The sequence below is a fragment of the Branchiostoma belcheri genome, unplaced genomic scaffold, assembly GCF_001625305.1.
Source record: "Branchiostoma belcheri isolate BF01 breed outbred unplaced genomic scaffold, Haploidv18h27 scaffold20, whole genome shotgun sequence".
Lineage (NCBI taxonomy): Eukaryota > Metazoa > Chordata > Leptocardii > Amphioxiformes > Branchiostomatidae > Branchiostoma > Branchiostoma belcheri.
In genome coordinates this window covers 3,360,893-3,375,423 of record NW_017803491.1, presented here as the reverse complement: position 1 = coordinate 3,375,423, position 14,531 = coordinate 3,360,893, and the positions used below count along the sequence as shown (strand labels likewise).

Genomic DNA, 14,531 nt, shown 5'->3' with positions numbered 1-14,531 from the left:
TTGGCTACAATAAACTCCGTACACAGGGGCATTTGCTTGAGCTCAGGTTGACTGTGGATATATTCACCCATGTTGAAGAAACTCTATAGTATACGCGATATGGGCTAGGTTGTCGCTTAAGCGACCAGCCTGGTACTTTAACCGAATCTTTTCTGTGATGACACCACTTGACATCTTTGTTAAGCCGAAAGTCCGTACCCGGTCTCGGGTTGTTTCTAACACAAAGGGAGGCATTTACAGAGATTCTTCTTTGTTTGTTTGACTTTGGTAGAAGATGAAAAGACTTCACAGGGAGTCGAGCTGATCTGTTGTCCTCGGGTCAGGTGGACTTTGCTCTACGCTTTGGCTGGGGATCTCTCTGGATGAAAAGGGAGAGATCTATATATATCATATCAATTTGGGTGGCATGGCGGGGCCAGGGCTTTGTTTCTAAACACAGACGACACCTGTTTTTGTGTTCAGAAAAATACCCGATAAAATCGCGAGACAACTAGTAATAGCGGTATATACTGCATGGTCTTATATGTCACAGGAAAGGTTTTCACAATTGTTTGTATTTTCACAAAAGCTGACTTGAGGTGTCTTGTACAGGTTAGTTAGAGGGTTCGTAAAGTCGTCCTCTTGTTTCTCAGTCTTCTGGAGACACGGACGGAAGTCTTGGTAAACCAAAACCCACAACACAGATAGGAGAATTGTGCGAGGAAGCGACTCTTTTCAAGGACCGGAACAGTCAAGACATACAATACCTCCGCACTGTCTACCTCGTCCTAGATACAGTACCACAGTTTTGTTTGAAATTGAAAGCACTTGAAAACAAGATTTGACTGTAACAAATAACATAGAAATCGCCTCCCCTTTTTCATAACCATTTCTGAGGTAAAAACACAGAAAAAATGGCTTACCTTCAGTTCTTAACACCTTTTGAATGCGAACTCACGTGCACTCAAGCCGTTTAGTCTTATTCTGAAATTCAAAAGCTCCAAGCAAAACTGCTTTACGATATGACACCAGAGTGAAGGGAGAGGATTTGTCGCGTGTATATATTTCTACCCACGCGTAATGACTTATACGGTGTCAATCACCCGCGGGAAGGTCAGAGGTCAGTCCACGGGCCAATCCTCGCCACGCTTACTCTTTAGAGCCCATCTCTTACCTGCTTGTAGACGGGTGTCTTTCCTTTGTGCTCAGCTGCCCGTCCGTGTCACCAGCAAGGTAACCCAATCACTCAGGACGGACCATGTATGTAAATATACAAACACCTGCAGCAGAAATGTACACAAGCCGGGACCGAAATAGACAAACGGGTGTCTATTACATGATGGGTTGAGAGGTCGTAGGGAGAGATGTACCTGACACAGAACACATGTTTTACCCTTAGAGCATATTCTTGGCATATTCTCGGTATGCTAAAAATGACTGTTAGAGAGGACGGTTAAGTTTGTAATGCCGTGTTTGTGTAAGGCGGTTTGAGGTATCACAGGTCCCGTTCAGCAGACGGGTCGCGAGTGTGTACGTGACAGGAGCTGTGTATCCGTCTGTCCACTTGAGTTTCATAGTAGACGTTCCATTTAAAAGCTACAGAAAATACCAAAAGCTGAATCTGATGTATGAATGTAGGCTGGAAAGAGAAGAAATTTACCAAATTGAGAGATGACATGCCAGGAAAGTTGGTCCGATAGAGAGTACAGCTTGCAGACCAACTCCCCTGGCATTTTATCTCTCTATTTGGCCAATTTCTACTCTTTCCAGCCGCCTTCCAAAGCCCGGTAGGGGCTAGTATGAATGCCCTATTTATAAAATCAGAGTAAAAATCTTCTGACCTAGGAGAACAACATATTTTCTCTATATATGTAAAACCAAATCATTGAATTTCTAAGAGAATGGTTCCCTTACCTATATTTGATCTAAAGCGACCACGTGTCAAAGCTTCAAGTAAAATATATGTATCGATGTTGTTTACATCTGCCTTATCTAGAGAGCGTGATCAATAAACAAATTAGTGTTCAGTCAATAAACAACATGGCGACCTTTTTAACACCATGTCCATCCATATTTCACCACCGTGTCCATTGTCCGTTACTTAGGCCATGTTAATTTGACTATATGGATGACATCCCCTGGGAACGTAAAACTGGTGCGAGTGTGTGAATAAAACAATAAGTTGCCATCATTATGAAATCTACGTAGTCATGAAGGTTGAACAAATGACTAAGCACACAGAGTATGGTATGGTGAATAATAGACTCTTCATTTTCATTTCTTTACATTTTCTTATTTTCCTTTGGAATTGATTTTGATATTCTATGACATTAGTATCATTTACCAACATTTTTTTCTGTAATTTACGGCATATATTTGGTCATTTTGCAGCTGCTTTGTACGATCTACAGTATGGTCAAAAACACTTTTTGGGAAAGGAAAGAAACTTCATGCTCGCGTAGATGTCATCCATATAATCAAATCAACATGGCCTCACCAAATCGACCAACTGACCTCTCCGTGGGGTAGTTTGGCCCATTAATCTGTCCACACTGTTGACCATACCTCGGCTTAAATGTACCCTCGTTTGTCAAAATGTAACGTTTGGTTAAGGCAAGGCAGTGACTTAAATGGGACACTTGCTTAACGACAAAAACATACATAATGAAAACATATCAGTCGTTTTTAATTTGGTAGCAACGGTTTACCTTTGATTCTTAGCAATTCCTTTGGAACTACTAATTAGACTTGGCAACGTTGAACAGATGCGTTTATTTTTTTATAAGACGAATAAGACTTCTTGATGCAAAAGAAAATTACATTTACCTAAGTTGTCATTTAGCAGCAAATGGGCCTACCGACATATTTGCAGGAAAAACAAGAAGGCAGATAGCTGACATCACAACAAAGGTATCGGTGTCAACGCCAGTGTGAGGCGACGACATATTACCCTGTCACACAATCACGAATTTGGCCTCCCGAACGCTAGCCAAACGCCCGCCGATCATGATTTGGAGTGGATCGGCTGGCGTTCGGCTGGGTCGGTTTAGCCTCTACCAGGCTTCGGGAGGCGGCTGGAAAGAGTAGAAATCGGCCAAATAGCGAGATAGCATGCCAAGGGAGTTGGTCTCTTCGGGAGCGGCAAAATGTTCTCTCCAGCAGACCAACTCCCTTGGCATGGTATCTCTCTACTTGGCCGATTTCTACTCCCGAAGCCTGGTAGAGACTAGGTTTGGCTGTCGTTCGGCTACGGTTTGGCTGTGCCAGCCGAATGTCTAAGAAATGTTGAAAACTCTCGTGGGCTGTTCGATCATAGTGGGCTGGTTTTTGACAGTAAGTCAGCAAAACAACAGCCAACCATCCGGGAGTCAGTGGTGTTTGGGGAGCTAGTGTTCAGGGGTCAAATTTGACTCCAATTTAACTCAAATTCATTTTGATTCACATACAAAGGGTATGGCTTAACTCTGGTTAGAGTACTAAGGAACGTCAGCCGAACCTGGTCGGATGGTGTTCGGGAACAAATTTGGGGCAAGGTCGTGACTGTGTGACAGGGGCTTTAACTACGTCCTGTTTGTCAGTATGACCACGCACGTACGTACACCTTGGATAGACTGTTGGTGTTAACAACAAGGGGCTGTTGGCAGTTGTCCGGCTACCTCCGATGTAAGACAGATTATAGAAGGAGATCACGGCGTTTCCTCTATTAAAGTGTCAGGGCTTATCTTTTGGTATCCTGTTGTTGTCGAAGGTTCTGCCGGAGGTTATCTTTTCTAGATAACTTGGGAAAATTCAGAAAAAGGTCACTCGGTCATTGGCCCTGAAACGACTCTTACAAAATGTGAATTACCAATCTAAAAAGAAAACTTTACAGTCCAAACCATCTTCCAAAACCGTCTTTTCTTCATGTAGTTGTAGAGAGTTAATTCCTTCTTGCATCAGGTGACGAAAAGGGCGGCGCCCATCTCCGTTTCAATAGCCCCGGGCCCACACTGCAGTGCAATCACTACAGCAGGGGGTTAGTCCACTGCTAGTGTCGTGTTTTCAACCCATAGTCTTTCCCAAATGCTGAGTGCTAAGCAGAGAAAGCAAGAAAAGTCTTCGGTATGACTCGGCCGGGATCGAACTCACGACCTACCGGAATGCAAGGCGAGCACTCTACCCACTCTAGCCACTGCATCGTAGAAAGCTGAAGAAATATTTTGTGTTTTATCATTCATACTCCTATTACAAGTACACCTTAGAGGCCTGTCTATCTCATACAAAGTGTACATACGTGTCAGTGATGTCGTTTAACGGGCTAATCAACTTTTACTACTCATAAAGGTGTTACGGTCTTTCCTGTTTTCAAGACACTGTGGACCGAAACAATAGTAGACTTGATTTACATGCGACTTCTTGACCTTTTCGAGACCACTTGAACCAAGCAAGGTGACACAATAAAACAGCACTTGTCTCATAAATGTACGGATTTATTATTCACCTTGACGTGCACAGTTGTGATAGCCAGAAAAACATGTTTATATCAACGCTGGTGTGACCGGATATCATACCAAATCTGGTACATGTCTATCGGTTTATATGTTTATCGGTATAAGGAATGAAACCAAACCGTAAAGGACTTTAAAATTGGATTCTCATCAGGATTATATGTATGCATTTCTGATGAAGCAAAGACAACGTCAATATAATCCCAGTTTTACGTCATACTTTACGCGTCACGTTATACCAGTTTACTTTACATACGCCATGAAAAAATGACCCATTTCACTGTAGATAATAATAATCGTTTTTGATATAATATAATTTATCCTGCCTATATGATGATTTCTAACTTCGACAAGTTGCAGGTTATAGAAAAATAACAGAAGACAACAACAACAAAACATGAAAGCTTCTTAGAATTTCTTTGGAGTTCCGGACGATATTGCATTTAATCCATGGATACATCTGTATGTGTGTATTTAGCTGTAAATTTTGGTCAGAACTCTGTTGAACACCTGCTTGACTTGCTGAGACGAGCTGCGCCTGCGCTGTTTTCCCTCCATCATTTTGCGCCTGCGCACTTCCCGACACAGTTCCTCGATGGCCTCGCTGATGACGCCGTCGCCTAGCAACGCAGAACCCTCGTAATACGCACACGCCAAATCCTGCGCTAGCTTCTCTCCTTCCTCCGTCGACACGATGCGCTCTCGCTCCAAGTCCGTCTTGTTTGCCATCATCACCATGGAAACGTTTCTGGGCTTCTTGATATCGTCCAAAAAGTTTTTCAGCTGAGCAATGTTCTCAAAACTCTCCCTGTCGTCCACGCTGTAGACCAATAGGAAGCCGTCTCCCCATCTCACGTGACCCTCCCATTGATTTGTGCTATCCTGTAGAATAGCAGGCACGGGGAAATGTTCAATTAGGTGGGTAAAGGTTAGACATCCAGGTAATAAGACACGCAAAAAAACCCCAGTTAAGTTCGTGCTTATAAACCTGCATATCTCCTGCAGTCTCTTAGTGTCACTGACGAACGTTAGTGGATGCTACCTGAAACGTCTGACCGTTTCCAAAATGATATCCAGTTGCTTGAGTAACTGTTTTTTGCGAAATGTTCAATTGTCCACTTATTTTGTCTCTTGCCACTAGAGGCAATACGAAATAGCTTTTTGGGTGCCTGAAACTAATCTCCAAGCAGACATTTCAGTGGCTAAAAAGACAGTATCAAATTGGCCAGACTGTTACTATTCGCCACAGAGGACTCTCTCTAGATGACCAAGCTAACCGTAACGCTTTCGCCGCCAGATATCTGCTTGGAGATTACTTGACATGTCCATGGAGACATACTAGAGGGCGCTTTTCAGTATGGAAACGAAGTCACATATGTAGTACATGCCATTTATATTTTACTGATATGAAACATGAACCATCGTGATGATTCATCTCCAAATACCAAACATATACAGCAGCCAAGTGTTGTTACTATGTGAGACTGATACGTACTTCCCCAAGTTGCCCGGCTGTGTCCAGTATCTCCATGTTTATCACGTCATCTTCTATGGTGATCTGGTGACGATACGTGGACTCTGAAATTATAAAAAGAAAAGCTAGACTTAAAGGGCTGTCAGTGATATTTCCAATCAAGTTACATGTACTCCATATCTTTAATACAACAAATACAATGCACCATTTTAGACATCTGCGTTTGTTTGTTTGTTTCGCATAACCAATAAACATCCTTTAGGCGTAACACACCAGTTTTGTACATGTAAGTACAAGCTGCCAGACTGTAAGGTTTGAACTTCTCCCACCGGGAAAGTCCCCTACTCTTTTCGATAAGTGTGGTGGGTTCTTAAACGTGCGTAGGGTGTGGCTCTCCCCAAACATGGGACCTCAATTTAACGTCCTATCCGAGGGACGTCCCTAACCGAAGCTAGGTACTCATTTTCATGTGAATTATGTTTATGAACTAAATTCGAGTTCCCAATGATAATGTATTTAGAGGTAATTGGGATTATCCACAATGTTTAATTAGTAACCGCTGGAGTTTCTCATCACTGTGTCTTATACTTTTTCTATGTTGATCAATATAACAATTACAGTGTATTTTTTCTAACATACACTGCACCGTTATAGCCTAATAAAAACGGACCTACAATGCAAGGTACCGGTAAAGTAGAATTCTAAACCCGATGCGAAAATAGCATCAGGGTATGGACAATCTCACCGTGCAGTACAGTGTCAACACATCCATATCATTATCAAACAGCACTTTCTTTATTTCCCATCCCCCACCTGTCCTTTTCCCACCCCTCCTCAGACCTGACATCACCGGTAAAACATTAATGACACAGCTGTACAGGAATGTCTCTATCCCACCTGACTACGCGTACTCCGTTAATTTCCGATGGGAGTCAAAGTTTTTATTTTGAAAAAAGAATAATCTTAACGTTAACATTCCGATAGCATAACGTCGGTGCAAATTGTGCGTACAGCTGTTGTTGTCATCATAAGCAAATCATTTTCGACTAATTTGTAGGACCTTTTGATTCTGTGTATAGGATTGTCCATTCATTTGTATCGCAATATATTTGATATAATGGATCAAAAGAAGAAAAGTCAACAAAAAGAACAAATGAGAGGCAGTATGCCAAAGAAAGGACAAAATCTTAAACGTCATACTTCACATTTTAACAAGCTCCTAGAAACACCAAGGGGCTTAAAAGACATTCCGTGACTTGCACGTCTTATTAACATTCCAAACGGACAAAACTGTTGGGATCAGAGTAATTACCGAGCTCGTTTAGAGGCAAATGGTCTGTCGCATGGGGGGTGACCTTTAGTACGATTTCTGTTAGTCACATATACATGTACCTGTCAACACGTTCTCTACAATGCCTCTTCTGTTCTTTCTTGCACAAACATATATCGATGAATTACCTCAAATGTTTTATTGCCGTTTTAAGTGTTCTCAAGTCGTTGCATGCTATCTAATAATTAGATAACTTTAAGATCTGAACCATCTCCAAGATAAGCTTGCATAAATATCCATATGAAATTCAGGAAGACTAGCCTAAGGATTTACAACATCTTGCTAAAGTAGACATTATGTCCATTCTAAATCCTATTGAAATTTTCACAAATATATCGATGAATTATTGCCTTTTTTAAATGTTTTCAAGTCGTTGCATGCTACTAGTATCTAATAATATCTTAAAGTCTGAGAAATCATATCCAAACTAGCTTTGTACGAATAGTCATAGGGAATTCCGCCGGACTATCTTCCTTGGATTGTTTGGAAACCTGTTGCTAAGATAGAAAATATGTCCATTCCAAAGTGACTGTTCATTCATTGATAGTTCTACCGATACAAAAGAGACACGAGTCTGTAGAAATGGGGGAGGGAAGGGGAAAATGTCGGATGACATCTCGTTCTCCTCATCAATTAAGCCGAGTTACATCTTCGAGACAGAGTGGAAGTTTTTGCTTATCCTTGGGTGATGGACGTTTTGAAGGTCAACGTTAAACATGCCGTCCACACCGGCACTTCCGATAAGACTGTGTTCCATTACTCCACACGTGCTCGTGTCATCAGCGTGCGAGCTGTTAGGATGAGGTACAACAGATGCCGGATTTCCCACATGCAGTTTTTAGTTACTGGTGCTATGGCGTATTGGATAGAGTGTTCGACTCGCTTTTGGTATAGGTAGTGAGTTCGATTCCCGGCCGAGTCATAACAAAAATAAATGGTACATACTGCTTTATCTGCTTACGTAGCACTCAGAATTTATGGTAGCTATATGTAAACACACACTACTAACAGTGGACAAGCACTATATGTACAGGGAGGACTTTAAGAAGTTTAATCTAGCAAAAATTCGGAAGAAAATTGGAACAAGTTTGTCACTTCAAGAGCCCTTGTGCATCCAAATATGTTTCCTCCTCTTTGCTGTTGTCGCTGAATAAAATTAACTGATTTATAACTTTTTTCATTGGCCTAAACCTTTCAAATTGACATGTCAAAATCAGTTTAAAGTGCATTCTTTGTCAAACGCCATTTAACGTGTAAACCCACTAAACCATTGGAATGTGTTTAAAGTCAAAGGTATTCATTACGAATGTTAGCGCTCATTGTCGTTTGAAAAGATAATCTATGTTTTTCAAAGGGTATTGCGACTCTTGACCAAGCTGAACTTTGAGGTAAGCGTCATCAAAAGAAATGATATGACCTGTGAAGTGGCAAGGTATAACTGGTGAAAAGAACAGACGTTTTAAATCAATCGTTAAAAACCACCACACACGGACCTAGCAGGTGACACCTGAACTTACCTTATCAGCATGTATGTCACCCCATTAGAGGGATCAAACCCCCTGTTTGTTGTTTAATGTGAAATGCTGATGGACTAAAAACTATTCTTATATTCGTTATCTGCGAAGTAAGTCGTCTCACCGCCACTTAACGCCAGGGTAGCGACACAAACTCTGACCTGCCAGTCAAAATTTACGCCCAGGGTACGTTATTTTAAGGTCAGAGACAAACACATGTCAGACAAGTGTATACAAAACAAATCACTTCAGATACTGATAACGTAGCGCGTAAAGGACGTTGAACTATGATGGTGGTGCCTTTTGAAGGTAGGTAACTGACAGGTTGTAAAACCATTGCCGATTGTATCTTATGTTTGACTACATACTGCGAAGTAAGAGATTCTGATAATAGTGATAGCTAAAAAGAGACCATTGAGACAGCAAAAGCACTAGTAACATATTTACATTCAGAGCTTTACTAAAGCATCATCTATTACGTTGAACGCATTTGAATGAGCATTATAACTGTTCTTATTGTATGATGACCAGGGCTTGTCCTTTAAAATCGCACTGGCTAGTTGGGCAGCCCTGGCCTGGTTTTATCATTTTATACAGCCTAATAAATCAAATCAAATCACCCTCATCATCAGGTCGTCAATTAATAAGTTGTACATATGTTGGAAAAAGATCCCATGGGTTGTGTGAAGACAGCACCTGAAAGCTTGCACGAATATAAATGCTGGTTTGTGTACGTAACATTTTTCTACATTCCCCGAGCACTCGGCGCCCAGTTCCGCGGACAGGTAGTAGGTACGTGCGGAGCAGCACACACCGTCAGCACCCGGGGCAACATCACGGGCAACCCGCACCGGCTGTGTCCATCAAGGACACATAACGACGTAAAACATCTGCTCTACCCGATCACCGTCCCAATAATTCTCTGTTCTACGACATTTCTGTCCATCGTCTTTTCATTTCTACATCTTCCAATATCTTTTCCCCTACTATATCTTAAATTGCTGCATAACAGCTCAGGAGAACCTGGTGGAGGCTGGTGAGATGTCTTAAAATTTGCTACTACTTACAATTAGCCTTGGGAAAGATTAAGAACTTAAGAGCATCATAATACAAAGTTGTTTCTGCTTTCTCTTCCTACCTCAGACACCTTTATGATCCTTTATGTTTTGTCTCACGGCCTCTCGTTTTCATCACCCCTCATTTTATCCATTCGTCCCTTTCCAATTCCTTCTCTCCCTCACGTTTATTTCCAGGTCCATGATTAACCTCTAGTTCCAGTCCATTTGCTCTGTGCGTCACAGTACTATACAGGTGATGACTGCACCCCACATCACAGACGTGTCCCAGAAAACGTGACACGACTGCACACAGTCCTGCCCGCTAGCCTCCTGTGCAGGCCTCCGGGTGGGTGAGAGTTTTGATACTGTGTTTTGTAGAATTGTTGACGCGTTCTTTTGCCGACCATCCTACAACCAGCCGCCCAGAGAAGGTTTGTACCCATGGAATGCAATATCAAAACTCCCACCCGCCCCCACAAACATTCCCAGGGCGGCTGGTTGTAGGATGGCTGGCAAAAGAACGCGCTAAAAATTCTACAAACACAGAATCAAAACTCCCACCCGCCCGGAGGCCTGCACAGTAGGCTAACTGCCCCCCTCCCCACCACGGTCGCCACGGAGTGTTGATAACTCAATGGGCCAGAAACGTACCCGGGGAGGCCCTCCTACACGCCCTTAATGCGTCCTGAGGCGCCAACAACGGTATCGCCTTACGATCTCAACCATTTTTACACATCGCTGAGGGAGTTGGAGTGACCAGAGTAATTATTATCGTGCAGGGGAGCGGAACATGTTGACAGCAGGTGCAAGGGAAGGCCATTGTAATAACGGGGTTTGGGGGAGTTAAAATGAAACAGTTGAGTCCAAAGAAAAGCTATTGTCCCCTGAGTATGGTCCACAATAATACCCTGATACAGTTGCTGGATGAATGGAGTTGGCGTGGTCTACACATGTGCTGAAGAAAAACAATTCAATTGGCTGGATCAAGAAAACCCAAACTGGATTATGTGTGTAAAGGTGTTTCTATATGTAGCTAAGTGTTTAAAGCTATATTTAGTATGCTTCTCAACAAAAGCTTGATAAATGCACTTTTGGGACACAGAGGTTCTGTATTAATCTGACAAATCCGTCCTAATGAGTTTTTATACTTTTTATTTGCGAAATAAATAGCATAATTAATTCAAACTTACCTAATGTTGGGTCGTATTCCCAGATAAACCGCTTTGTCAAATACCGGACGACTAGTGCTGTGAAAAGACAAGATAGATATGAGAAATTGACATTAATTTTTTTCAATTATAACTTTAACGCAATGTTTATACTAGTAATGGCTAGTATGGTTTAAAAACTACCATTGGTGCTGCAATTGTTGTATTTATCTAGGTCTAGCCGTATCTTCCCTAGCTATCTATATCTGGAATCAACGTCAAGAAAGGGCTAGACTTTAAATTTTTCTAACTTACCTTTCTACAAACACAAACACAAAAAGACGGCACAATGGTGCACTGTAAAGTCCCAGGTATTTTCTAAACCAAATTAATTCCTTCCGGATTTATCAGGCACTGTTTCTTCAAGACCTCGTCGATTCTGAGGTGCATTTGTTTGATATTCTTTCTTATCTCTGATGTATACGTTAAACCCAGCAGATTTACAAGTGTTAGTGGTATATATTTTTTCTTCCGCCTTTTTGGCGCCAGAATTAGTAAGGCAAGGCGCACTTAACGGCGTGCTGATCTGTTATAAATCCTCAGCCCATCTTCGCACAAGTGGTCTATTTTTGTCCACCCAAGTGATCTGGGTAAACTTTGCCACAACACGACCGTTGAAGCGAGGTACAGTGTCGTTATAACTGTCACATACGCGAGTGTCCTCAACAAAAGTAGGATATACACAAAACCCTCTGTTATCCTTCTAAGGAGGCTAATCCAGGGGATTTGAACGGACCGGATCACACAGAAGTGATCTTCAACAAGCCCAGCTTTACCTGTTCTATCTGGGCTGAAGTGTTTACACTTCTATTGAACAAAGTGGTTCTTGTCAGTGTGTGTGTGTGCCTGTGGTGTGTGTCCGTCTGCGCCGCAGTGTGACGTCTTGTTATACACAGACATTAGGCCACGTTGATTTAATTATATAGATAACATGACCTCTGGGAACCCCAAAACTGATGCGAGCGTGCGAATAAAAAAAAGTTTGATGAAAAAATTGCTTTCATTATAAAATCTATGTGGTTTGAAGGTAGAGTAGGGCTTTGCGAATAATCTAGTCTTCAAATTCATTACTTTGCATTTCCGTCTTTTTCGTTTGATTTTGGCATTATACGACATTTGTATCGTTTTCCAACTTTCGGTATATATGCGTTCTTTTGAAACTGTTTTGTACGATTTACAGTGTGGTTGAAAACTTTTTTTTTGAAACCGCCGAAAATTCATGCGCGCGTGGATAAGGGATTTACTGTGTAGGCTTGCGCGAGTGGGAGTTTTGAAAATCTCACAAAACAAGGCGTTTGCCGAAGTATAAAAACATCGGGTTCGTCCATTTGTACTGATTTATAGGGGTGATTTAGGTTTCTGTAAATGACCATGACAGGGGTTCTGACACTATAAAATATGGCAATCTATGTAATCTCCAAGCAGATTCCTTCAGGGGGAGGGTACGATCGAATTGGCTACCCGGGATACATTTGTACCAAATAGGGCAAATGGTAACTCGGGTGGCCAATTTGATCGTACCCTACCCCCGCGAAGGAATCTGCTGGCGAAGAATGGGTTCTATGTACAGTTTTGGAAGTACAGTGTACGAAAGACCAAAGGTACAACTTCAACAAGGCTTCATCGGGTCAGTTTTCACCGTTCAAAACCTATTTTCACCCTTCAAAACCCAATTTTCACCCTTCAAAACTCAAATTTTCACCCTTCAAAACCCAATTTTCACCCTTCAAAACTCAATTTTTCACCCTTCAAAACTCAATTTTCACCCTTCAAAACTCAATTTTTCATCGTTCAAAACTTAATTTTCACCCTTCAAAACTCAAATTTTCACTCTTCAAAACCCAATTTTCACCCTTCAAAACTCAAATTTTCATCGTTCAAAAGTTAATTTTTCACCCTTCAAAACTCAAATTTTCACTCTTCAAAACCCAATTTTCACCCTTCAAAACTCAAATTTTCATCGTTCAAAATTCAATTTTTCACCCTTCAAAACTCAATTTTTCACCCTTCAAAACCCAATTTTCATCGTTCAAAACTTTTTTTTTCACCCTTCAAAACTCAAATTTTCACCCTTCAAAACTCAAATTTTCACCCTTCAAAACCCTATTTTCATCGTTCAAAACTTTTTTTCACCCTTCAAAACTCAAATTTTCATCGTTCAAAACTTTCTTTCACCCTTCAAAACTCAAATTTTCATCGTTCAAAACTTTTTTTCACCCTTCAAAACTCAAATTTTCATCGTTCATCGACTCGTCCCCAGGATACAATGGTTGGCTCTTCCCAGTATGCTTTGCGCGGAGAAAATGCGGTCTCTTTCCCAGGGCAGTCAACTACAAACGCGAATACGCTAGTGTTATTCGCTGCAGTCTCGCCGTGCCCAGAACGTCATTATATATTATATCGGACGCTGTGGAAGGAAAACATTTCCAACACCCAAGCACGATTTTCAACCGGCTGTTTTTGTAAGTTAGAATGGGGAGGGGGCCGGGGGCGTTTCTAAGTACTTTGACTAAGTTAGAGCAGTTTTTTCGTGTTTATAAATTATGTTATGGACAGAGTCCGACAGACTGTTGTTGGTTTCTTTTAACCCCAAAACTTACTGCTCCATTGGTTTTGGAACTACTTGTATTTGTTTTGAGTGGCGGACGGACGTATATTTTCCGACATAAATTCCCAACTATTTTCCACTGACACAAAAAAAAAATCTCTTTTACCTCCATGGTTTCTCCAAATTGTTACCTTCGCCAAGAAGGTTATGTTTTCGTTGGCGTTCGTGTGTCTGTGTGTGTGTGTGTGTGTGTGTGAGCACGATAACTCAAGAAGGCTAAGATGGATTGTCTTGATACTTGGTAGGTAGGTAGGTCTTCATGAGACGTGGAACTGATTAGATTTTGGGCCCCCTAGCGGCTTGTTATGGTACTGCAGCTGAACTTCCGGTTTTGATATCTCGTGATCTAGACATGCTAGGGTGACGAAATTTGAATGGAAGGTAGCTCTTGTGCTGGGGAACAAGTGACGTGAGTTTGGGCCCCCTAGCGGCTTGCTCTGGAACTGCAGGGGCATTAGTTGAAAAATGTTCAAAGGCGGATATCTTAAGAACCGATTGATGGATCGCCGTGATCTTTGGCATGTAAGTAGCTGAAGTGATGATTGACATAATGATATTACAATTATGCAAATATTAATGTAATTTGCATAATTAATGAGGAAATTCTATAAATCAGCTGCATTTCATGATAGGACTATTCAAGCTTGTGACATATGTAATTCAGAACGGCAGAAATACAGGCAGATATCGATTATGCAAATGAAGACTTCATTTGCATAATTAACGAGAAAACGTTATAATTACATAGTGGTAATGTCTGGAATTTCATACTTGGGATATTTCAAAGTTAAGTGAAGGTGAACATAATTAAACATAACTTATTCAAATAAGGACCTCATTTTGCATAATTTATGAGGACATGCTATGATGGCA

General features: G+C 41.4%; 1 protein-coding gene across 5 annotated transcripts in view; it reads right to left on the bottom strand.

Annotated features, from left to right (window-relative positions):
• Positions 1-4,870: 4,870 nt before the first annotated feature.
• The window catches only part of LOC109469148 (ras-related and estrogen-regulated growth inhibitor-like), a 27,327-nt gene continuing 17,666 nt past the window's right edge, over positions 4,871-14,531 (bottom strand). For all 5 annotated transcript variants that reach the window (XM_019767551.1, XM_019767552.1, XM_019767554.1 and 2 more), the window contains exons 3-5: positions 11,033-11,089; positions 5,962-6,044; positions 4,871-5,348 (exon numbers count right to left, since the gene is read on the bottom strand). In XM_019767551.1, the coding sequence (XP_019623110.1) occupies positions 4,941-5,348; positions 5,962-6,044; positions 11,033-11,089 (548 nt within the window). In that variant the 3' untranslated portion in view covers positions 4,871-4,940. The remainder of the gene's footprint in view (positions 5,349-5,961; positions 6,045-11,032; positions 11,090-14,531) is intronic.